Source organism: Cryptomeria japonica, chromosome 10, assembly GCF_030272615.1.
Source record: "Cryptomeria japonica chromosome 10, Sugi_1.0, whole genome shotgun sequence".
Lineage (NCBI taxonomy): Eukaryota > Viridiplantae > Streptophyta > Pinopsida > Cupressales > Cupressaceae > Cryptomeria > Cryptomeria japonica.
This window is the reverse complement of record NC_081414.1, coordinates 790,830,361-790,854,437: the sequence shown is the minus strand read 5'-3', so window position 1 is coordinate 790,854,437 and position 24,077 is coordinate 790,830,361. Positions and strand designations below refer to the sequence as shown.

At 36.8% G+C, this 24,077-nt stretch overlaps 1 protein-coding gene across 2 annotated transcripts; it reads right to left on the bottom strand.

The window, feature by feature from the left end:
* Positions 1 to 291: 291 nt before the first annotated feature.
* Positions 292 to 23,460, bottom strand: LOC131039204 (UDP-sulfoquinovose synthase, chloroplastic). 2 transcript variants are annotated; one of them, XM_057971884.2, is made up of 3 exons: positions 22,991 to 23,460; positions 21,647 to 22,745; positions 292 to 988 (listed from the first exon to the last, which is right to left on the bottom strand). In XM_057971884.2, exons 2-3 carry the CDS (start codon positions 22,706 to 22,708, stop codon positions 575 to 577), a joined length of 1,476 nt encoding a protein of 491 aa, XP_057827867.1. In that variant the 5' UTR covers positions 22,709 to 22,745; positions 22,991 to 23,460; the 3' UTR covers positions 292 to 574. The 2 variants fall into 2 exon arrangements, with proteins under 2 accessions (XP_057827867.1, XP_057827868.1); XM_057971885.2 differs by having other exon boundaries at positions 21,647 to 22,742.
* Between the last annotated feature and the right edge of the window lie 617 nt (positions 23,461 to 24,077).

Below are 24,077 nucleotides of genomic sequence, written 5' to 3'. Positions count from 1 at the left end.
TCAGTGTTGTGCTCATTCTGCCCTAAAAAGACCATTTTCCAAAGCAGTTGGAAGTCTAAAAAGGGAACATGAAGGACAATCTGCCTCATGTGCTGAGTACTTGAAATCATTTTTTCCCAAAAAGAAAGAGTGTCGTCTCAAATTTGATCACCATTTAGCGCCTATAGGTGCAAGGCTAATAACTTTGTTCCGTGGAATATAAGAAATTTAATATTAACGAGTAATAACTCAAAAAAAAAATTCTAGAACTTAACTGGAGGGAAGCAGGTTTGAAAGTTTGAAGTTTGAAAGTCAATGAGAAAATGACTTTTATATGCTATAAAATAAAGATCTAAGTCGGAGAGAATGTGACTATAAACCTCTACATATGTTACATTTTTCAGTTTATTGAAGCACAAGCATTTAAAAAGTTTGAAGCTTGAAAGTCAGTGAGTACATGACTTAGTTGGAGAAATATGACTTAACCTCTATACATGTTGGATCTTTCAGTTTTCTTCCTAACTTTATACAAGCAAGGTTATTATTGTGATCGGAGCAGTTCCAAATATTTCATACTTGCAGAAAGGAAGATATTCTATAACTTGGCTTCTGAAACATCTGTCCTTGGTTTCACACCAATTTTCTTCCATGAAACAGCAGGCATGATACGTGCCATGTCTACACGATCAGAATACTTCATGGCAAAATTAAGCAAAGAGTCCAGTAGTCCATCGGACAAGAAATGAGGCTGCAATCCCAACTCAACCAACTTTGTATGCTTTGCATTGTAGTAGTGCTCTTCAGCCTCAACACGAGGATTGGGCACATTGATGGCCTTGATCTCCAGGCCCAGCTTCTCACCAGCCTTTGTAACAGCTTTTGCCAGATCATTCACTGAAAACTGCTCAGTAAATTGATTGAAAACACGAAACTCCCCAGGGTTTGCAGGATTAGCAATGGCAAGTTCAACACATCGCACTGTATCTCTTATGTCTAGATATCCTCGAGTCTGCAACGACAGTACATTAAGTATTATGTGTTCAGCAGTAGTTCCACAAAAGAGATTGGTTACTCTCTTGACTGAATTTAATCATGTAAGTTTTAAACAAGAATAATAGAATTCTTTCAAGGGCACATATCAATAATAAACCAGCAAAACAATTTCAGGATCAGAATTTACAAAGTGCGGGCGCATAACAAAGTCCAAAAAACAAGAAAATATACTTTCTTGTGCGTGATTAGATAAACTGTGATTTCATATACAAACTCATTGGAATCGAGCAGGAAAATTGGGATGAAAAGAACTGAAGTAAAATTGACAAACGCATAAGAGAAGAAACAGAAGATTGCGCAACCACCTACGGTTTATTTTTTAAGTCCATGAAGGGTTCACATATTCAATTGAAAATCACATTCCATTGCTATTTTCTGGGATACTATCTGCATGTAAGTGTATATGCTTTCAATAAAAATGTTTCATTGATCCTGTAATAGAACTATTAACAGCATAATGTACATACAGTACTTGCAATCTTAGTTGAAGAACTTGTTCTTTTGTTGTGTTAAAAATAAACACACAATATTTTGCTGATACATATTTGTACAGATAGCAGTATACTGACCATTCAATGACTCAATGCTGTCACAGACAATGCTGCAAATATACACATCTTTCTGAGTGATTTACAGCTATATGTGAAAGGTGCTAGATAACAAAAATGTCTGATAATAGTAAGAAGACCTCTATGCAATGTTACTTGGATCATCAATTTTAAATATTTAGGAACAAGGCTTAATTTGAAGATTGCTAACTTGAGAAAACAAAGACTTGCCACTATCTTGAGAAAACAAAGACTTGCCACTATCTTGGGAAAACAAAGACTTGCGACTGGCACTTAATGCTTTCTAAACCAACATATCTGAAAAAAAACAGTTGATCTTTGAAATTGGAGTTTCGCAAATCAACATTACTGAACAAAATAGTAAATCAGAAAGAAAAAAAGAAAGGAAATATTTTAATGTCTACAAACAAACAAAAATAGATAAACGGGATTGATATTTAAACAAGGTACATAGCAAAGGATCAAGGCAAAAAAGGGAGGTCAAAAAATAAAGTATAAACATAAAAAGGGGCCAATAAGAAACGGTAAACCCACAAGCAAGAACAATAAGAAAAGGCGAGGGAAGACCCTACGTTGTGATAAACAGGTAGAGATAATTAAGGTGAGCAACCAAAAAGAAATTAGGATCCTGCATATGCTTGTCAACAAAAATAATCTATTTGTGAGATCCTTGGGAATGATAGTCTATTTGTGATCCTTAACAAAGGTAATCTATAGAGTACAATATACTAAAAATATATATTCATCACATATTCAGGAAATGGATCATCCAATTGGACGTTTTAAAATTAAAATATAACATGACACTACGCGTGTGTGTATCTGTATGAGTTTTATGTCCTTTTTTCTTTCCTAAATTACCTGAATTTCATTTGCGGATATGGCTACAGTTCAGACTGTAACATTGTAGTTTTCAACATTGAGACTGCTGTAATGTCCCCTTTTGGAAAATGCCCTAGTTTGCCCTAGATTACAATTCTCAGCCAATAAGGAGGGTTAGAGGGGGAGTACCTTTATTTCGTTGAAAGAGAAAACCTGCAAACAAGTTAGAAAAAACCTACAAATTATATTATATCAGTGAATAATAATTATAAACAATTAACTATGATGATACATAAAGTAAAGAATGACTGATTATGATGAAACATAAGGCAATTTACAATTACAAACAACTGTAAATGTAGAGACCAAGATCATAGATCATAACTTACTAATTGATTACAAGGTTACTTTACTAACTAAAGGAACCCCAACCATAGCAAGCTAGGATGGATAACCTAATAGGGTGTCTTAACAACCGTTTTCCCTCAATAGATCCACCACACTTGATAGGGTGTCTTACCAACCATTCTCCCTCAATCAAGCCACATTTGATAGGGTGTCTTATCAACCATTCTCCCTCAATAGAGCCACACTTGATAGGGTGTCTTACCAACCGTTCTCCCTCAATCAAGCCAAGGGTGTCAGGTGTCTTATCAAGCCTTCTCCCTCAAACAAGCCACACTGGATAGGGTGTCTTATCAAACTAGGGCATTTTCCAAATGGGGACATTACAAGTGGTATCAAAGCATGATCCTGCCGTCCTGCAGAGTAAAGATGAATCAATGAATCATTTTAGTCAATACGAAGGAATCTAATAATACATGTATTTGCGTGTATGCTCCATGTTTGCATATATCCATGTGTATGCTCCGTATTTTTATGCGTATGCTCCGTGTTTGGTTCATGCCTGGTATGTTTCCAGCATGTTTATTCCATGTGTGTTTCCAAAGCCATTTCATATTGGGAATCATTTTGAACACTCCATGATGATTGTTTGAGGACAAGCAATCTTGAGTGGGGCAGACTGTAATGTCCCCACTTTGAAATAGAATTTAATGGCAAATAATAATAATAATTAAATTAAAATTCACAAGAATAAAAATAAAATTAAAATTAAAATATAAAAGAATATAATTATAATTAAAAATTAATTAAGTTAATGAATGGTCAAAAGACATGGAATGAAAAGTTGTGACTCCCTCAAACATGAGATACAAAAGGGAGAAGAGTACCTCATTTGAGAGGGGATAATTTTGGGGATCAGAAGTGCAGATCTGATTGTGAAAGGTTGTGTCCCTTTCAAAGGGAAGAAATAATGAAGAGTTGCACTCTTTCAAAGGGTGCTAATGATGAAAAGGTGTGTCTCTTGCCAAAGGGCATACATGATGAAGAGGTGTGACCTCTCCCTCACATTAAGTTATATAAAGAAAAGGAATCTAAAGCCCCCGGTGATATCACCATCAATCAGATCAGATCAGAACTGCTATTAAGTTACAGGCAGTAACATCCTTGTTCTTGGTGGTATGCATGTGGATGTGCTTAATATATGAAGCCTGATCATGTTCTTATGCAGTATTTAATATTAATATTAATATAGACTGTCATGTCCCTGCCATGACAGTAGACCAAAACAGTAAACAGATCCTAACCGTAATATGAAATTGTCTTATGCAAGTAAGTCTTCACAATTTCATTGATCATAAAACATGCTATAATTGTCTGTCCTCAACAGTCGGAAATATTGCAGGGCAGATATGATAAGATTTGATATATAGTAAATAATATTCATATGAAAGAACCAATCCTCTTCCCTTCTAGTATCGATCTTCTCTAGGACGGAATGAGGGATTAGTTAGAATAAAACACGATACATTAAAAAGAGCGATTAATCATGAAGAGACATACGGTTAGTAGCAAAGGAACACATCCCATTCCAACGGTCACCACTTTGAAGGAAGGTCGTAACCCTCCAAGCCCGATGGAGTAGTGTAAGAAGACAACACCCATGCATTCAAGGCATCATCAGATGGGATGAGATGAGATTTGGCATTTATAAGAAAGTAAATATACAGCAGTTTGATTATATACAGTGGTTGTGGTATGAGTTGCCCATACATAGCATAATGAATACTGTTTATATCTGCATACTACAGACTAATAATGTATTACTGTTTATGATCAGTATTGTATTGGTAATTAATTACTGATCAATGCTTAGGTATTGCATCGGTGTTTGAGGATCGAACAATCTTGAAAAAGGGGAGCATAAAGAACAGATCGAACCTGCAACCATCAGGGAGATAAGGCGATACTCTGGTATGAGATCTCTGTGCATATTTCTGATAATGTCTCCTGCATAATAGTGTTGATAGCAAATCACTGTTATGATCATTCAATATATTATACTGCATGTATCCCCAATCTGCTCATTGCCGATTCATACTGTATGATTTATTGTGGTTAATATGACGTAATATGATGTTTAATATATATACGTATCATGTCTGATTACTGTAATCAGTCATGATTATGAAAGATGGAATAGGGAGAACGGTTGATAAGACACCCTATACAGTGTGGCTTGATTGAGGGAGAACGGTTGGTAAGACACCCTATCAAGTGTGGCTCTATTGAGGGAGAACGGTTGATAAGACACCCTATCAATAAGTGTGGCTAGATTGAGGGAGAACGGTTGGTAAGACACCCTATCAAGTGTGGTGGCTAGATTGAGGGAGAACGGTTGGTAAGACACCCTATCACCTTACCCATCCTAGCTTGGTATAATTGGGGTTCCTTTAGTTAGTTAAGTAACCTTGTAATCAATTAGTAAGTTATGATCTATGATCTTGGTCTCTACATTTACAGTTGTTTGTGATTGTGAATTGCCTTTATGTTTCATCATAATCAGTCATTCTTTACTTTATGTATCATCATAGTTAGTTGTTTGTAATTATTATTCACTGATATAATATAATTTGTAGGTTATTTTCTAACTTGTTTGCAGGTTTTCTCTTTCAACGAAATAAAGGTGCTCCCCCTCTAACCCTCCCTTATTGGCTGAGAATTGTAATCTAGGGCAAACTAGGGCATTTTCCAAAAGGGAAAATTACAACTGCAGCTGTGATCACGAAAAATCCAAAGCACTATCACCTAATCTAGTATTTTGAATTGAACCTAAAAACCATACAAGTCCTAGAGTAAATTGTGTGTGACTATTTTATAGAATTCAAATTACAAAGAATATTTTAGGCAGTCAGAAATGTGTAGATGTAGACCTCTCTTACCAAGCCCTCTGTATAACCTTTGTTTACGGAGTACATTGAAATCTATATGAGCATGTAGGCTCTCACATCATACATTAATCATATAGGTGTATGTAAGTGATCATGAACACCCATTTAATATATAGTGGTAATTCTCCTCTTACTAAATATGTTGTGATATTGGAATCCTTAGGAGATTCCTTAATGATTAGTCAATATTTTGTGTTCATGCTCTACTTTGCATTTTGTGAACTTATTTTTTAAATTATTACATATCACACTTGAACACTCACATGGGACCAAAGCCCATAGTTTTTGAACCAACAACCTTTGGCCCATTTACAATAACAAGTTATGGCATGGGCATTTCAGCAAAGAAAAGGAGTTTGGTCGAAATAGGCTATTTCATCAGAAGTTGGATTTTCTGAAGAAGAGATTGCAACTAAACATATAGGTCGTTCCAAGTACTTGTTCATCATACAAGCATAGGGGCTGTAAAGTCCCCAACTCAAGCCATGAGGCTTAACCATATATTGGCTATCCTTTCCTTGGTTTACCCAAGAGGAAGAGGACTTAGTCCATCATTGGATAAGTGTGAATTTTTGGCTTGCTCTGTATTCCATCGAGTTGTGGGCACGTCTTTTTATGCAATTTAAGTGACTCTTAGCCTAAAGACTTAATATTTCCCCCTTTTGAGTTTAATGACTTGAGAGGCATGTACTTTAAGTGATTTTTATCAAGCATGTGCAAAAAGGGTAAAGGAGGTTGGAATATAAGGAGCCTATTGGCTCATTTTTATAGGTTTTATTTGGAGCATTGGTTTGGACTTGCAATGAATCTATGGCTGAAGTTAAATCATTCTTTAGGGAGTCATTATATAACATATTGAGGTTCTCTTGGAGCTCATTATGCAATCAGTTTTTTCTCTATTGTTGCTGCAATCTTTGGCTTGAGGTCTGAAACCCGAGTATCCTTGGTTTCGGAGAGACATATGGGCTCCTCCTAGTCTAAAGAGTGCATTTTGGTGGATCAGCCTTTTCTCTATTGTTGCTGCAATCTTTGGCTTGAGGTCTGAAACCCAAGTATCCCTGGTTTCGGAGAGACATATGGGCTCCCCCTAGTAAGAAGAGTGCATTTTGGTGGATTGGTCTGTAATGCCCTAACACATCATTTTCAGAGCTGAAATTCTTTAGCAGGTTTGGAGGCAATTTTTGGAGGTGAGATTCAAGCATCAAGTTCACATTTGGATAATCTACAGCAAGGTGTCTTCTATTACCGAGCATCATTGAAGAAGGACAAGTGAAACAGACCTAGCACTGGCTTTCTGGGAGTTTTGGCAAAGGCAGCTAGGTTTTGATGGCATTTCTGATGTATTTGTGTCTAAATCTGCATAGTATTAATCATCTTCATCTGAGAAACATAAAAAAAATCAATGAAAATCATTTCTGAAATTTCTAGACAGATTTAGAGTGTTTTTCTGTAACTTTTCTATACTCGGAAATGCTCAGAAATTTATTTAAATTAGCAGAAAAAACAGATCAATGATCTAAATCTAAATCTTAGTTTGTTTAAGGATATCTTATTTACAAATAAAATTTCAGAATTTTTCTGTGCCCTATTTTTGGAGATATTGTTGTTTTCCTATTATCCCTATTTAGGGATTTACAAGAGCCCATAAAAAAGCAAAGAGAGCTTGTTTAAAGAGAAAAACTGCATTTTTGCTTGTCTACCACAAGGATTTGTCTATATAGGACAAGAATTTCTAAAGGAGTCCCTGATTGGAGAAAGGATCTATGAGATATAGTTATATTTTCAAATTACTTGTGCAAAATTGTTGCAATCATTTTTCAATTTTTCAAAAAAAAATCCATCTAGGCCTCCAAATTAGTATTGAAGTTTTGGGGGCTGAGGGGACTAAGTCCTACCAGAGAAGGTGGTTGTGTATATGACCTTGTAGAATCATGATTACCCTTGAGTGGAGCATGCATGGGTAGTTGTGTGGGCAATTGGGGGTTGCACATTTGTACCACAATTATTGTAGGCTCTACTATAAGATTGCAGCATACAATAATGGTATTAGGTGCAAAGCCTATCCAACTCAATCAAATCTTTAGCCTTGGGTGCAAGAGGTCAGGATATAAAGCCCCAAAAGCTGAAATTTGGTTTTATTTTGTGTAGACATACAATTCATGCTAATGTGGTGGGCTCTGATTAGGAAATGCATAATATGGCAGGCCTTGAGTTGGCAGTGTAGGTGGTATCATTCAGTGGTTCCATATGGCACATTCTGATAGGTCCATACAGATACTGTACAGCATGTTTGTCATTGGGCCACTTTTTTTCCTATTTGCAGCCAATCCAACTAGCAAAAATCTAGCATATCAGAAAGTGGAAATAAGCAGAAGCATAGCAAAGAAGGAAACTTAATGTGACAAGGTATTTTCCTTCCAAATTTCAAAATGTGTTTATTATATGAGATATTTGAGTGCACCTGGAGGTCAAACTTTGAATAGGCATAGTTTAATCATATGGACTTTGTCTGTTTGCATTTTCAAGGCATTTCAAAGCTGTTTCTGAGTGCTACACAGTGATAAATAGGTTGAGGTTAGTTACTCACTTCTATAAAAGGGGTTTCTCCTAAGATCTACAAGATAGATAGTCTCTTTGAATAGTTACTGCACAAATATAACCACAGAGAGTAAGCATAGGCAATCCAACTGATCTTCAAGACATAGGATGTGTGGCAAATTATCAATGAAACAGAAAATTCTATGTAGAAAAAGGCATAACAGGCTCCATTTTCTCCAGCAAGATAAAGCAATGGCAACATTGAACATTCCTTTTGCACATCAACTTGACATTATTGATATGAAAAGAAGAAACCAACAGAGATGTGGCAAGCACTAAAACTAAAAGTCTTCAAAATGGTAGGTTAAGGCCATGCTTGCAGATTACAGCAGGAGTTATTCACTGTTGAACTTGGGAATTTTGAGCTGATGGATGATCACTTGGCAAATCTCAAAAAATAGAAACATAAAATTGCTGAGTGTAGAGATGAATTCAGGGTACCAGATCAGCAGATTATGCAAATAGTGACATATCTTAAGGATCCTATGACATACTCTTGCCCACATTCCACACAAGCGAAATGATGAAGCCAGCCAAGGAAAAAGACTCCTTTGGTGCACTATGTTAGCTACTTTTGCAAGAAGACAAGATCATCAAAATTGGAATGAACCTTTGACATATTCTTGCCTACATTCCAAACCAGCGAAATGATGAAACTGGCCAAGCAGAAAGACTCCTTTGATGGTTAGTGTTGTGACCTTTTCACACATCGCCCCATTGCAAATGGGGACCCCCTCTTTCTTGCTTTCTACGTCGTGTTAGTTTAGGGTTTTGGCAATCAGACAGCAAATTTTGAGCTTTCAATGCCCAAGTCTCAGTTTTGAAGTGATCATGCCTAAGGTGCAATTAGGGTTTTAAAATTTTGAATAGGATCAAATGTTTCAAAAATGTCAAAATTGTTAGAGTGATCCTAAATTTTGCCTAAGTCTAGGGTTTGCAACAGCGTTAAATTTGAGCATAAAAATGTAGTCGGGTTATTTTTGTGCTAGAGCATCTAGAGACCCTTTGGGAGTCATTTTCTTGCTCCTAGGAGGTAAAATTTGGTCAATTTGCACATTGTCCCAATGGACCCTTATTTTCCCCTAGTTAAAATGATCCCAGTCCCGATGCAGAACAATGAAATTTGATAAGTCTGGGCATTTTCAATGAGAAAAACACCTTTGTCCTGATGGGAAACATTTCTCCCCATGAAATTGAAGTCATAAAATCAGTTTGTCCATATGGGAGATGTTTTTCCCTTAAGCTTTGAACATTGTCTTGATGGAACATGATTTTCTCCACAATGTGTCTTGATGGACCACAATTTTCCACTAGAGGGCCAAAAAATTGACTAAGTGTTGAAATGTGTCCTGATGAGGTGCGAATTTCCCCAAGGATGAAAATGAATGATGCAGAGTTGTGTATGGACAAAATGTTAATGCATTAGTAGCTTCTGCAAGATAAGACTCTCCTAACTCTCTACTCTGTTATTAGTTTACTCATTCATGCTTTATGTTTATCAGACTATAACATTGATCATAATTATGATATTGATATTGGATAATGATAGATTAGATTGACGATCTACTTAACTATGTTAAGCGTCAATCTAAAGGGCTATCGGGCTACTAACCCGATAGCATATTAATGTCAATTCATATATGAATCGGCATTAATATGCTATCGGGGTATTAACCCAATAGCATATAATGCTAACCGTAATTGTTATTGTTTACTTTATATTGATCCATTATTATATGCTTGATACCAGTTCATTATCGGGTATGTTTTATCTGAAACAATTAACAAATACCAATTCATGATCGGATGTGTTTATAAGCACTGTTATCATTAACAGTGATACCGATTCACCATCAGGTATGTTCATAAGCATTAAACGATTCATTATCGGGTATAAGCACTGTTATCATTATACCGATACATTAATGTTTGTAGCACCAATTAGTTATGGATCGGTTAATGTAAGTAAGGGTCACGACCAAGTGACATCTTGGTCGGACATGTCTGATCAAGGTCCACTTGATCGTGGACATCCTACTACTTATACATTATTCAAACCAAAGGAGATGACATTGAAATCGATACATGTTCATCCTCCTAACCTGCAGTAAAAGAAAGATAGCAATATTAGTGTCATAGTCATAATATAAAAATTAAAATACACCATCCTGCATATAACCTGTTCATTAAATTGGAAATTACAATACTTTTACACAAAATTCATGTGTCCCAATGAGGTGCGTTTTTCCCTTGGACAAATTGACGAAGTTTTGTCAAGTTTTATGTGTCTAGATAGGGGTCATTTTTCCCAAGGATCAAATGTGTGGCCAAGATGAACAAATGAATGAATTCATGTGTCCAGACAAGGATCATTTTTCCCCAAGGCAAGATTTGTGAGCAAAATGAATGAATGAATGAAATTCATGTGTCCAGACTCCAGACAGAGGTCGTTTGTCCCCAAGTGAGAATTTTTTGACAAGACAAGTGAAATGAAGAGGTTTTGTGTGTCCTGATGGGCCACATTTTTCCCCAAGGGCCTTATGTGATGAGTTATGATGGAATTTAATCTAAATTTTTGTCCTAACATGAATCGGTTTTCCCCAGCTGGCCCGAATTTAATACAAATGAAAGGATTTAATGACAAGTGTGCCCAAATTAAATGATTTTTGCCTTGTTACAATTATTAAATGATAAATGTGTGATCCCAAGGCGAATCGATTTTCCTCAGGTTGTTATTAAAGGGCAAGTTTTTATCCCACATTGCTTGTGGGGTGAAAACATGAATAAGAAGACCCAGCCAGCATTATATTATTATTATATTGCCTTGATGTGACTGATTGAAAACGCTGATTGGAGGAAGATTGAAGACTACAGCTGAACGATTTTGTCTAAGTGTTTTTTAGACACCATTGTTTAAGGAGAGTTGCAGATTGGAGAGGGAGATTTTGCCCAATTATTTTTAGCGCCACCATTCAAGGAGAGTGACAGCGATTTTTTGTGGATAATTGTGCCACATTTTTTGCCGATTTGGAGTGATTATGCTTGGCGCCATTGCTTGTGGAGAGAGTAACTACATTCAGATTTGGACTTGACGCCATAGCTGGGAGAGGTTTGAGCACCATTGTCGGGCGCCATTGCTGGTCATTGCCTGGAACTTTCCATCTCAAATCTGAATTTCATTTCCAGCCATCATTGGTGAAAGGCAATTTTATTTGGACATCATTTTTTGTGAATTTGGAGGTATTGTGTGTGGACAACATTGCTGGTGTAGGTCTGAAGCATCACTTTCAAAGTTGACTTCAGACTGAGACAACATTTCCAGCCACATAGACATTGTGCCCAGGCTTGGCCATTTTTGAGCTTGGAAGGGTGAAATAATTCAAGTGCAAGTGTATGACATGGTTGTGACCACTTCCAGCCACTGATTTCAATCATTTTTGGGGTGTATTCAGACTTTGGAAGCCATTTTCAGACCTTAGAGGGGTGTATTCAGACTTAAAAATCAGAAAATCACACTTACATACACCCTTTTCTGAGTGTATTCAGACCTGGTATACCTTTTGGGACCTCAAATTTGTCATTTTCTGAGGTATACCAAGGTGTCTTCAGACTAAAATTTTATAATCAGGCCTTATAAAAGTCTGAAATTTGGGGTTTTATGATGGTTTTAGACCCCAATTTGATCAAACTTTGTTTTGTTCTCAGAATTTATGTTGCAAATTGGTGAAATTTCTAATTTTAGGACCTTAAATTTCACAAAATCATAAAAAATCAGAACTTTATAAATTCTGAAAACAAGTTATTTAAGTTATTTTCTCCATGATATTGACTTCAACTTCGTACAAGTACCATGTCTAAGGCGGGAATCGCTGTGAGGAAGGAACAATTGAAGATAGTATAAGAAGGCTTCTATCCAGAGTCATTGTTGGCGTCCCGATGGAAGAAGATCACGGATACGAACATGGAATTCCTAGACATGGAGCAAATGCGGCAAAAGATGTTTGGATTGAAGAACCATCATCCCTCCACTCTATCGGCCAACATCATAAAGAGTGGAATTTACCAAGCAACTGGCTTTCCAACATCCGTACAATGTAGTGAGCTTATTATTGAGTGTGCAAAGCGCTATCATCCGATAACCAAAATGATCAAGTCACCCAAGGGGACAGTGCTTGCATACCTTGCCGAAGATGCAATCGTGGAAGTGTTTGGAATCCCTAGGAGTGCAAATATGCAAAAGAGAAAACTAAGGATGAATATGAAGCTAAATTTTTGAATAAGGCAGATGCATGCATGACAGTTATCAACAAAGAGTGGATCCTTGAGCCTAGGCGACACCACTCTAAGCTACCCAAGAGGCTTCTTTCATCGGACTTCAAGATGAATATAGTGATATGATATTCCTACTTAATAGAGTGATGGGAACGCCTCAAGGAGCGTTGTTTGAGAATTGGATGTTCTATTTTATTCAGGATATATCAGAGGAACGGTGATTAATTGGGCCAAGATTATAAGTGACAACCTTGACTTCCAGTTGAGGAATGTGGAAAAGACAAGGACATTCAGCATGACTTCCTACCTTGTGTACTTACTTGCCAGATTTGTTGTATACAAAGGACTAATATGCAAAGGTGAAGTTGAGAATGGACCAAGACAATACAGAGTTTATAAATGTTATCCACAACTTCATATGCACAAGATTGAACACTATAGAAGGGTGATGATGCTTTCACCATGTATCAAAAGGCTACTGCAGGGCGAGATCCACAAAAGGTTGTCCAAGGAGGCAGCGAAGCTTATTAAAAAATATGGATCGTGGTATATACAGTTTCCTACCTTCACATACCTACAGATTTAAGGATTTAGATCTAAACCATACAAACTTCTAGGTATCCGACAGACAAGATGATTATACTTGAGGTAGTGGGACAACTTTTGGAATTTGATTTCATCCAAAAGGAGAAGCACGGAAGAGGGATAACTCTCCCAATTGCACTTGGAAAGACTTTGGAGGTATGCCACACCGCAGCTACAACGAGTTCAGTCATTGAGGAACTTGAGTACTATCGCCTTGGAACTTATAAGAGCAGGGATTGATTTGATCCATTCAGAAATATTGTGAAAATTAAGGGAGAAAGGTTTATACATAAGATTGACATTGAGGAATACTGGGCTAATCTCGTGGATGAGCACACAGTAAGGAAGAAGATGTGGTCCCGAATGCTAGTATAATTCATGAGGAAGTGTGAACTCTTCTCCATTCCAGATCAGGTACTTGATGATAGTGATCACACTCATCTGCAATATGTGAATGAAAAGGACAAGCCTATCCTATTGCCTAGTTGGACACAGATGGAGGTGGTGGATTTGAATATGCTTATGAGAGAAGTGAATGATTACTCCAGGGAATGGGTGGACGAGTACATCAACAAGTTAAGAGAAATGAACGTCACATTTACCTACGAAAAGATGAAACACGAGGAGCCTTCCCTTGATGATGATGAAAGAATAATCAGTAATGTAAGGACACATGATGATGAGGAGAGTCATGCTCCCAAAAGAAGAAAGGGTATGCCTGGAGAATCGCAAGCAAAAGGCAAGGAGACCATTAGCCAGCAGTCAAGGTGGAAAAAACATAAGCCTAACACTCCTTTATCTACCCCGAGTTCCTCATTAGTGAAAGAGAATAATATGACAGAGAAGGACAAAGAGTCAAAAAAGATTTTTGATACAAAAATCCTACCAGAGAATAATCAAGAGTTGCATGATTCAACACAATCGACACCACCAAATGAAGATGAAGAGCAACCAGGATGTCCCATTGTCCAATTGGAGGTTAGCTTGGGCAATAATGCGGTCAACTTGACCAAGAACAAAGAAATGGATGATGATATCATTTCAGCTTCGAGAGGACTTGATCATGATATGAACCTTGAAGATGGAATGGAAATGTCCACCATTCCTAATTGGTTGCTGCAAAGCATGGAGAAGAAGAAGATGATAGAGGCACAACCCATAGAGAACTTTAATAATTTCTTAGCCAGAGCTGATACAGGAAAGAAGCAAAAGAAGGCTAAGATATTTTCTAGAATTGGTAGAGATGATACAGGTGTGCACATTGCACAAGTGGCAATCTTGAAAGGAGATGTAACCAGAGATGCGGCCACTCCTATGGATTATCAGATCGCTACGATTGACCTTGGACCTACTACGAAGAAACAAGAATTCCAGGAACTTGATGATACAATCCAGGCAATCAGGGTACGATTGGATAGGACTATTGAAAAGAAGAATATGCTCAAAAATGAGAACAAGAGACTCAAGGAATACATTGAGGGGATGATTTCCTATAGGCGTGAGGATCCTACTTTTGTCTCACCTATTGCAGTTGATCATGGATGTCCCTTTGATTATGAGACAACGAGGAATACACATTTGGAAGTTGGAAAGTGGATTGAATATGTTGCAAAACAAGCAAATGATTTCCTAGCTCAATTCGTCCAGGAATTTGACAAATCGTCAATGCTCATAACCAAAATACAATATTTGGAAGGAATTTGGGATGATTTCCAACCAATGCAGGAGAAGACAATTCCTCGTCTCAAAGTGCTAAAGAAAATCCTGATGCCCACATTGATCCATGAGAGAGTTGTGCATGCATGTATATGATTTTCAGGGATGGTATTGTTCCTTAGCTTTGAGGAAGTCCACTTATGATCACACAAGACAAGATTGTGTGGAGATGGAAGGATCAATCCAAAAAATTCAATCTAAGATCCTTACATCTATCGATGACTTGTTGGGGATGGATGTCCATGCTTCCAACACTTTATACTTTGAAGAATTGAAAGAAAAGATGAAGTTCATATACTTCAATCAGTTAGAATCTTTGAGGAAGAGTCAGTTAGATGATTTGGTTTCTCTAGTGGTTCACATCAACAGCTTGCAGAAGCTTATGCCAGATTGGGAGAACGCACTTGATTCTTTCTCAAATACGTTGGATGTGATAGATGCACAACAGGAAGCTTTACCCAACATTACCATGGAGGAGCTCAACTCAGCGTTGGCCAAATTCTTGGAATATGCTACTAGAGAGAGGGATGCAAGCCGAAATCTTCTAGAAGATTCCCTCCTTGATGGCCAGGCGTCATCCCATTGGGTCACCTTTTGGTGATTCATTTTTTATGTAAACCCTAATTAGGGCAAATTCAGGGCACTGTTGCCATAATCTTGGCCCGTTGATTCTAAATGAATCTTGGCCCTTCATTTCATTTGAGACTATATATACCCCATTGCCTCTCATTTGTAAGGGAAAGATCTCTGAGAATTGTCATCTATATGCTACAGATTTGAATATAAATCATTGAAGTGTGGTGGTGGTTTTGTTTAGATTTTGTATGCATTTGTGGTTCTCGTTGCCTCCAAAATTTAGAATAAAATTTAGATTAGAATTTGTTTCAAGTTTCTTAGATTGAATGAAAGAGTTATTGAATGCCTTTGTGTGGAATCCGTTTAGTCCATACCACTAGCTTTCTTGTTGATTGTAGGATCGCCTTGTGTGGTCAACTAGAATTTGGAATTGAACTTAACTTCAATTATTTCACGTCCATTAGTATGCATTGCCTTGATGGTATTGATGTCGATGGTGATAATTTGAACATCTATAAATTTACCTTAGATGGTTGCACTAAGCTTGTGTCGAATTGTTTGTTGATGGTGAGACCTTGCCTAGTAGGATTTCATTGAATCGTTCATTGCCTCTTGCATTCTAGGTTAGAATAGAATTTCTAAACCCTCATCTTTTTGCATTTTATTTGAAAATCCTTGTTAGATTAGATCAAAAGCTCAATTACAAAATCCTAAGTCATTGGCAAAACCTATTCCAATCCATGATAAGATTGAAAAATCCGAACAATTGTGCAAGTCCCCAAATGAAAACAGCGATTCACATCAACCATTGAGCTTATCTACGAGTCAAGACCTGACATTTCATAACCTTGGAGTTGTCTCGTTTGATCGCGAAGCATAGCATTTGAGAGACTTTGGTCAAAAGAGGGTAAGATACCTTGATATTTTATTCTGTGTTCATATATGCATAAAACACACATCAACAGTTAGCTACTTCTGCAAGAAGAAGACAAGACCATCCAAATTGGAATGATATCTAAATCCAAAAAACAAGCAAAGGTGACTTGTGACAAGGTCTTCAACATGCTAGACTAGGGAGATCCTTTTAGATTACAATAAGCATTATTCACACTTGAGCCCAAGAAATTTTGAGCAGATAAATGATAAACTAGCAAACCTCAATGATTGGCAACATCAAATTGCCAGGTGTAGAGATAAATTTAAGGTATCAAAGGTCCCAATCAGTTCTGCAAATCTGAATAAGGGAAACACTGAAGCCAGCCCAGGAAAAAACCTCCTTTATCACACTACGTAAACCATTTTCTCCTACAGCTCTCTCATTCTGATGATGAATCACAGAGTGTGATTCAAAATGTTGATGCAAAAACGTTCTACACAATTGAATTAGAAGCAAAAGATACGCAATACAAGATCACCAAAAACCATGACTCGTGGCAAACCAGAAAAGTTGTCCAACTGGAATGAGTACAATAAGGAGAAAGCATGGAAAACCAAGCTGCTAATTGACATGAGAACAAGAGAGAATCTTACCAAGAAAATGCCACAGGAAAATACAGAGGCAACGAAAATGAAGACAAGACGAAGAGAGGATGTTGATTCTGCAGCAGAAGGGTACACTATAAAAATGTCCATCCAAAGAAGATCAAAGATCTTGGTGAAGAAAACCAAAGACTAAGCAGTTATCATGAAAAAGTACCACCAACTCTGCACTTATTGCTGCCACTTTTGAGGCCTTGCATTCATGTACTTCTAAAACTAACTGGAAAATCAGTCAGTTGTACTCATCATATGGCTTAAAAAGACATTTATTTACATCATTTGAGAAAGTTTAAACTGAAAAAATATTTATATTGCTGACACTTTGACAGTGGAGTAAATGGTACAGTTAAGGTACATAATGGGGTTATTCATGATGTCTATTTGTGTTTCTAAAATACTGTGTAATCTATTGTCTGACTACCAAATCACTCAAAAAAACAAGTGGAGTTTTAGCCTAACCGTACTGTTATAAAGGATATTACTAACAGCTTTCAGGTAGTTGTTGATGGAACATTGCATAAGCCCTTTAAGGTTCATGTCTTCATTAGATTTGTCAATCTTCAAAGAATCAGGAGAACTTTGAATTGGTGACAAGAAAAGATTGTAAGATTTGCCTCTAGCCTGTTAGGGCACCTATATTAAAATAATATTGTACTATTGATATAACGGTCATCTTAGTCATTTAGTTAGTATTTAGAAACTTCAGTTTATTTCTTTCATATCTTGTTAATTTTAGGAAGTTTCCTTTCTATCTTTCGTGCTTCTACTCTCCATCATTTCCGTTATGGAAATATTGTCCTGTAATTTTCTATATAAGAAGTATTCCTCTCCTCAATTAATTACAACATTGAATTATCATTTCCTGGTATCAAAGCGGGTTAAGTTTTTTGACGAATTTTTAAAAAAAATCGTGGGTATTTACCTGGAATTTATTTCCAGAAGTTTTTTATGATTTTTTATGAGAAATCAAGGTGTGTTTTTCAGTGGATTTTTCTGTGGATTTTTCTAATTTTATTTTTCCAAAAAAATCATGGAGGATTTTGAGGGCCATGACTGCTGTGTGTTGGGTCTGTTTTTTCCACGCAATGACAGGGTGGTCTGCTGCATGAAGATTTTTTGGCAGCGATTGGGAAGGGTTTCAGCCTGTAGTATTTTGGGGTTTTCTGATTTTTTCCATAAAAAATCATGATGGTGGGTTTTCTGATTTTTTCCCAGAAAAAAACATGGTGGAGGGTTAGTCGATTTTTCCACAAAATCATGGTTTCAATTTTTTGCCGATTTTTTTGTCAACAAAAATAGAAATTTTTTGAGAAGCTGATCTGTGTCTCTAGATAAAGGGAGGGATAGCTTTGTTACCCAAAATTGGAAAGATTGTGGTAAATTTGGTCATATCCAGAAGTTCTGCAGAACCAGGGAAGGTCTCAGCAGCAGGCTCATGTCGCAGAGCATTTTGAGGAGACCACCTTCTATGCATTCATTGGTAAATGACCTATAGATTATGTCAAGTCTTCAGTAGGGTAGTTAGTAGAATGACCATTAAGGGAGGGTATTAAAATAATATTGTAATATTGATATAATGGTCATCAAAGTCATTTAGTTAGTATTTAGAAACTTTTGTTTATGTCTTTCGTCTCTTGTTAATTTTAGAAAGTTCCCTTTCTATCTTTCATGTTTCTATTCTCAATCGTTTCGGTTATGGAAAGATCGTCTTGTAATTTTCTATATAAGGAGTATTCCTCTCCTTAATTGATTACAACATCGAATTATCATTTCAACCTAAACTTTCAAAGCATGCAATTGATAGGCCATCTAAAAATTGTCCATGGCCTTCCTCGTATACCAAAGTTGTGAGCAAGCGATATGCCCCTAACCCTTTAGAGTGTATTGGGTTATGACTGATGAGGTTGGCTTGTGGCTACCTTAACTCTTCAATAAGTTGTGTAGCCATTATTATAATCATATATAGGCAGGTTTGCCATCCTAGGGGTTATAGTTAAGTATCTAAGTTGGCTTGGGTGGCAACCAAGGCATAATTAGGTATAAATAGGACCTAGTGGCTACTTATTATCATCATATTGAGTATTGTTTCTTATTGAAGATCCTTTTCTTAAAAAACGTTTATCGAATGGAAGGCAATGATTGAGAAATAATCTTGACACTTACTAAAATGCTTGAGATCTCACATAGAGAGGGGAAGGGAAAGAGGGGAATACAATAAACAATGCTGTGGAGGTATTTTATTTCATGGTGGTGTGGCAATGCACCATGATGAATTATCAACAAATTGGTGTAGCAAAATGGAATAACAAGCATTTGGTTGAAATGGTGCAATGTCCATTGTAAGCAAAAGGTACGAAGAACATGTTTTGGATTGATGTTGATAAATGCTACAATTACATATTGAATCAAGTTCTCCACAAAGCTATTCATGATATCAGTCACATGAGAAATTGAAATAACCCAGCTAGGGTATTGGGTTGAAAATATTATCAAATTGAAGCATTCCATTCAAGATAGACCAAACAGTTGTGGAACAGATTTCTTATTGGATATAAACCAGATATGCCTAAACTGTCTAAAACAGAAGTAAGGTATTGAAAACAATATTATTTATTTCTTATTGGATGATTGAGGAATACCAAGAGCTGACAGAATAATCTAGAGGACCCACGACGGTCTCAAACCCTTCATTGTCCATCATCAGCGTTGCCTGAGTGAATACCTCTGAAACCCTTCACAAATACCTCTGAAACCCTCAGCAATGGCGAACTGTAATTCTGAAACTGAGATCTGCTACTGTAACCGCACCTACACTGCTGTAGCATGCATGCAGCAACTGGGACTGTTTGCTTGGGGTGGCGTCCAAGGCTTGATGCTCAGGGGTTGCGTCCTTAGCATGGAGTTCTAGCGGCAGACCAAAAATAATATAAAATCATAATGATTGCAGAATGCCTCCTCTTCTTCCACCGTAGCAATATAACCCTCAACCCTAAAATATGCGCTCCACCTTCAAACCTAAACTTGGCGATAATATTAGGGAAAAGAATAACCCTCAGCGCTGATTCACAAGGTAGGAAGAAGTCATAAAATATCTAATTTATCTTGGCCCCAAGCCATGACTGAAAATCAGGAAGCCACTTAAGTGAACCAGACCCCACCACTTATTGAATCAAAAGACTTCTCTAACTCAGAAAATTGGCTAAGTATGGAGAAGAAACATACTTAAGCCTTATTAGCAGAAAACAAAACAGCGGCTAGAGAAGGGACATGACAGAAATGGTATGGAAAGAGACCTATTGTTATGCACTTCAAATGTTTTTGGAGTGCAGCATAGGCTTAATTGAGATGCAAAAGAAACTTGATCCAAGAGTTACAAGTTTATCATGCTGGGCTATTCTGAGAAGTCCAAGGTCCATAGACTATGGCATCTAATGAAGCACAATCTCATTATCTGAAGAGAGCTGATATTTGATGACAACAGGAAACAAGAGTGCACAAAAATGCTCATATTATACAAAATAATACTTCATTCATGCAGCTTTCTTATGATCCCAGCTATTATAATGGTGAAGAAGATGCATTCAGCCTTTCAGGAATGGAGACTGGGCTTCTTCTGTTGTAAGTACGGAAGAAATTGTCTCAGAATATGAAGAGTTGATTGCTTCAGCTGGGGTCACATCAGAAATAGTGGCAGCTTCAGATGACAAGATACATTGAATTGATATTACTTGTGTTGATAAGGTTCCTGTTGGAGGATCACTCAGAAGATGTTTCCAACAGAGGTGAATCCAACAGAATATATTCCCTAGAATAACTCTGACTTCATGGGGAGGATAATCTTCCTAGATGGGTTGCTAAAACACTTTATGAATCTAAGTATAAAGGGGGAGATGGAATTCACACTTGGAGAATCCGAGTGAAAAGCAATGGGCCATTATGCTCCCATTGCTAAAGAAATGAACACTTTAGATTCTCCATTCTCAATCCTGCAATGAAACCAAGGAAAAAAAGACTGCGAGAAGGTAATGGAGGAAGAGCATACCTCATTGATGAAGCAGATTACTCAGAAGCTTGTAGACTACCCACTTATAAAAAATATCATAAATGCAATGGCCATCCATTTTTATATGCAGTTTTAATTCTATTCTCTTATTGAATATATACTATATAGTGATATTGGAATCCCTAGAATAACCAATCAATTGTTCTCTGCTCGCAGTCTATATTGCATTTTGTTAATGCTTTACTTCTGTTAAAATTTACGTAATATTGCATTTAAAATACTCATAAAACAATTTTGATTTAAATACCTTAATTGGTGGACTATACAAGAATAAACACATGCTTAAAGCTACAAAACCAAACTATTCAATCAAGAAAAATATTTCACCAAAATAATTTCCTCCTTAATTAAGATGGTCTGTGAACCCCAAAATTTATGAAATAAACAGAAATTTATACTTTGACAGTGGTCAAATAAACTAAATAGTTTCAGTCTATTTCGTATAGCAGGAAAAATATACAAGTTGATACTAGGGGAAGCCATCATGAATATGAATTTGTTTTTTTGATCGAATTGGCGATACACTAACTGTTTGCAAAAACTGATTAAGTGGATTTATCATTTATGTGATATAGAAGTACCTGACCACCCTTTCCATAGATTGTGAGAGGATGCCCAACAGCCGCTTGCACGCAGAAGCGGTTCAGTGCTGTCCCAAATACACCATCGTAGTCTAGTCTATTTATTAGTTCTTCGTGCATTGCAGTCTCTGGAGTCATGACACCATAGACCACCCCTTGATTAAGGTCCGTCGCCTTTAGTCCCCAGGCCTTGCAAGTGAAAGCAATGTTATGGGAATCATGGACTTTGCTAAGATGATAAAAGGAACTCGCTTGCTTAGGATATGGTAATGTATCAGTTCGACCATTGTGATTGATGGTAATGTACCCCTCTTCAATATCAATATTAGGAGTTCCGTATTCCCCCATGGTGCCCAATTTCACCATATGACACTCTGGACTGAATTCTTTGATTGCAAAAAGCACATTCAAAGTTCCAATCACGTTATTATGCTGCGTATAGACTGCCCTTCCTCTGTCTATCATGGAGTATGGAGCTGACCTCTGTTCTCCAAAGTGCACAACAGCCTCAGGTTCAAAAGATTTGAACGCTTCTGCCAGAAAATCAAAATCACAGATGTCGCCAATTAAAAGGTCGACTTGCTTGCCGGAAATTTGATTCCATCTCTTTATTCTCTTCTGAATAGAGACAATGGGTGTTAAGGAATCAATGCCGAGCTGTTGGTCAAAGAGTCGGCGCACAAGGTTGTCAACAATGGCAACTTGGTAGCCTTTGTTTGAGAGGTGGAGTGCCGTTGCCCATCCACAGTACCCATCTCCTCCTATAACCATAACTTTTTTACCTTTGGCCGGTTCTTCAGACTCTGCGTAAGTAGAGATATTGCCTTCTTTTTCCCTTACAGCAACAGCCATAGAAGAAAAATTGGTCATGTCTGTAACTTGTTTTCCAAAACTAGAAGAAGATACAAGCCTGCTGCCTCCAAACAAGATCTGCTTTCCAAATGCAACGACATTCTGTCTTCTCAGCAAAGAAACTGCACTGGTGGACTTTGAAGCCGTAATGTTGACTTCCGGATGGGGTTTGAAACACGCCATTGCATTGGGACAGCAAGCAGTCGCCATTATATGTGGTATCAAAAGCTAACTCCTACTTGAGCTTCTACATGTCAAACATGAATTTTTTTTAGAAAAGTGACACCCATTGAATACAAGATCTATTAAAAATAGAAAAACAGAACACGCAAATGTGCAATCTTTTTACTCACTAGCACCCAAAAAGGCATTTTTTTTCCTCTGTAGAGGACAAACCCAGGAAGATGCCTCTCGCCCCACAATGAACAAATACCCCCGACATTTTTAATCGCATGTGAATCCAAAATAAAAGCAACCCAATCGAAATCTTACCTCTAATGAAGGACCCAAATAAGTGGATTGCCTTTCTCAGTCCAAAGTAGAACAGAGTTCGCTTCCGTAGTAGGAAAATTGCCTCTTTGTGCAGCAGAAGGTATAGGGAGGAGAAGAGTAGCAAAGACGGTGATTTTGAGATAGCAAAAGTAAGACCATGGATACACCAAAGAAGATATAGGAGAGAACAGAGGATTGGAGCTTAAGTGAGTATACGATTATCTCTCATAGTATATGCCTTCCCTGTACTCATACAGATGCCATTATGCTGTAAAACGATGGGTATATTCTTCTTGATATTGATCTGGATTCATTTATTGGTTTCATCGGAAATTATAAGCTAGATTTTAATCTCTATCTGAAGAATATTTCTTGTGGATTCTATTATCTCTTCTGCCTCTCTTATTGTGTTATCTTATTGTTGATTCATTCTATACAGGCTAATTGAGTAAAGTAATTAACTGATATTGATAAATGAACCAGTATGGCATATATATATATATATATATTTAGTATTGCATGCATTTGTTTTCAATTTTTTTATTAACATGTTGGAATGATCAATTCGAACCTAAAAGAACTTAATAGCCCACGTGAAGCAGAAGATGGAAATGTATACGTAGATATATAGAAATATATATGCATGCATATGAAAATATATATATATATATGTATAGAAATATACAATGCATACTTTTTTAGTTATATTGTAGAAGGACATAAAGCATGCATACATTATTAGTTATATTTTAGAAAGGCATTGACTCGCAGATAGGGAGAATGGAAGTTCATGCGGTTTTTTTAACGGAAGGGAAAAAAGATATAGATAATTGAATGTGTACATATAAATATCTGTGTGTATATATACTTGGACAGACAGCAATAGAAAACACGTAATTGTGAACACAAACATAAGCAATTTTTGAAAGAAACAAATATAGACAAATGTCTTTATACATATAGAAACATAAGCACAATGTTGCATCGTGGAAAAGTATAATAATTGATATTTAACGAAATGAATAGAAACAAACAGAAATAGAGGTTATTCTATTAAAGCATGTGAATATCAATTCGAGAAAAGTTA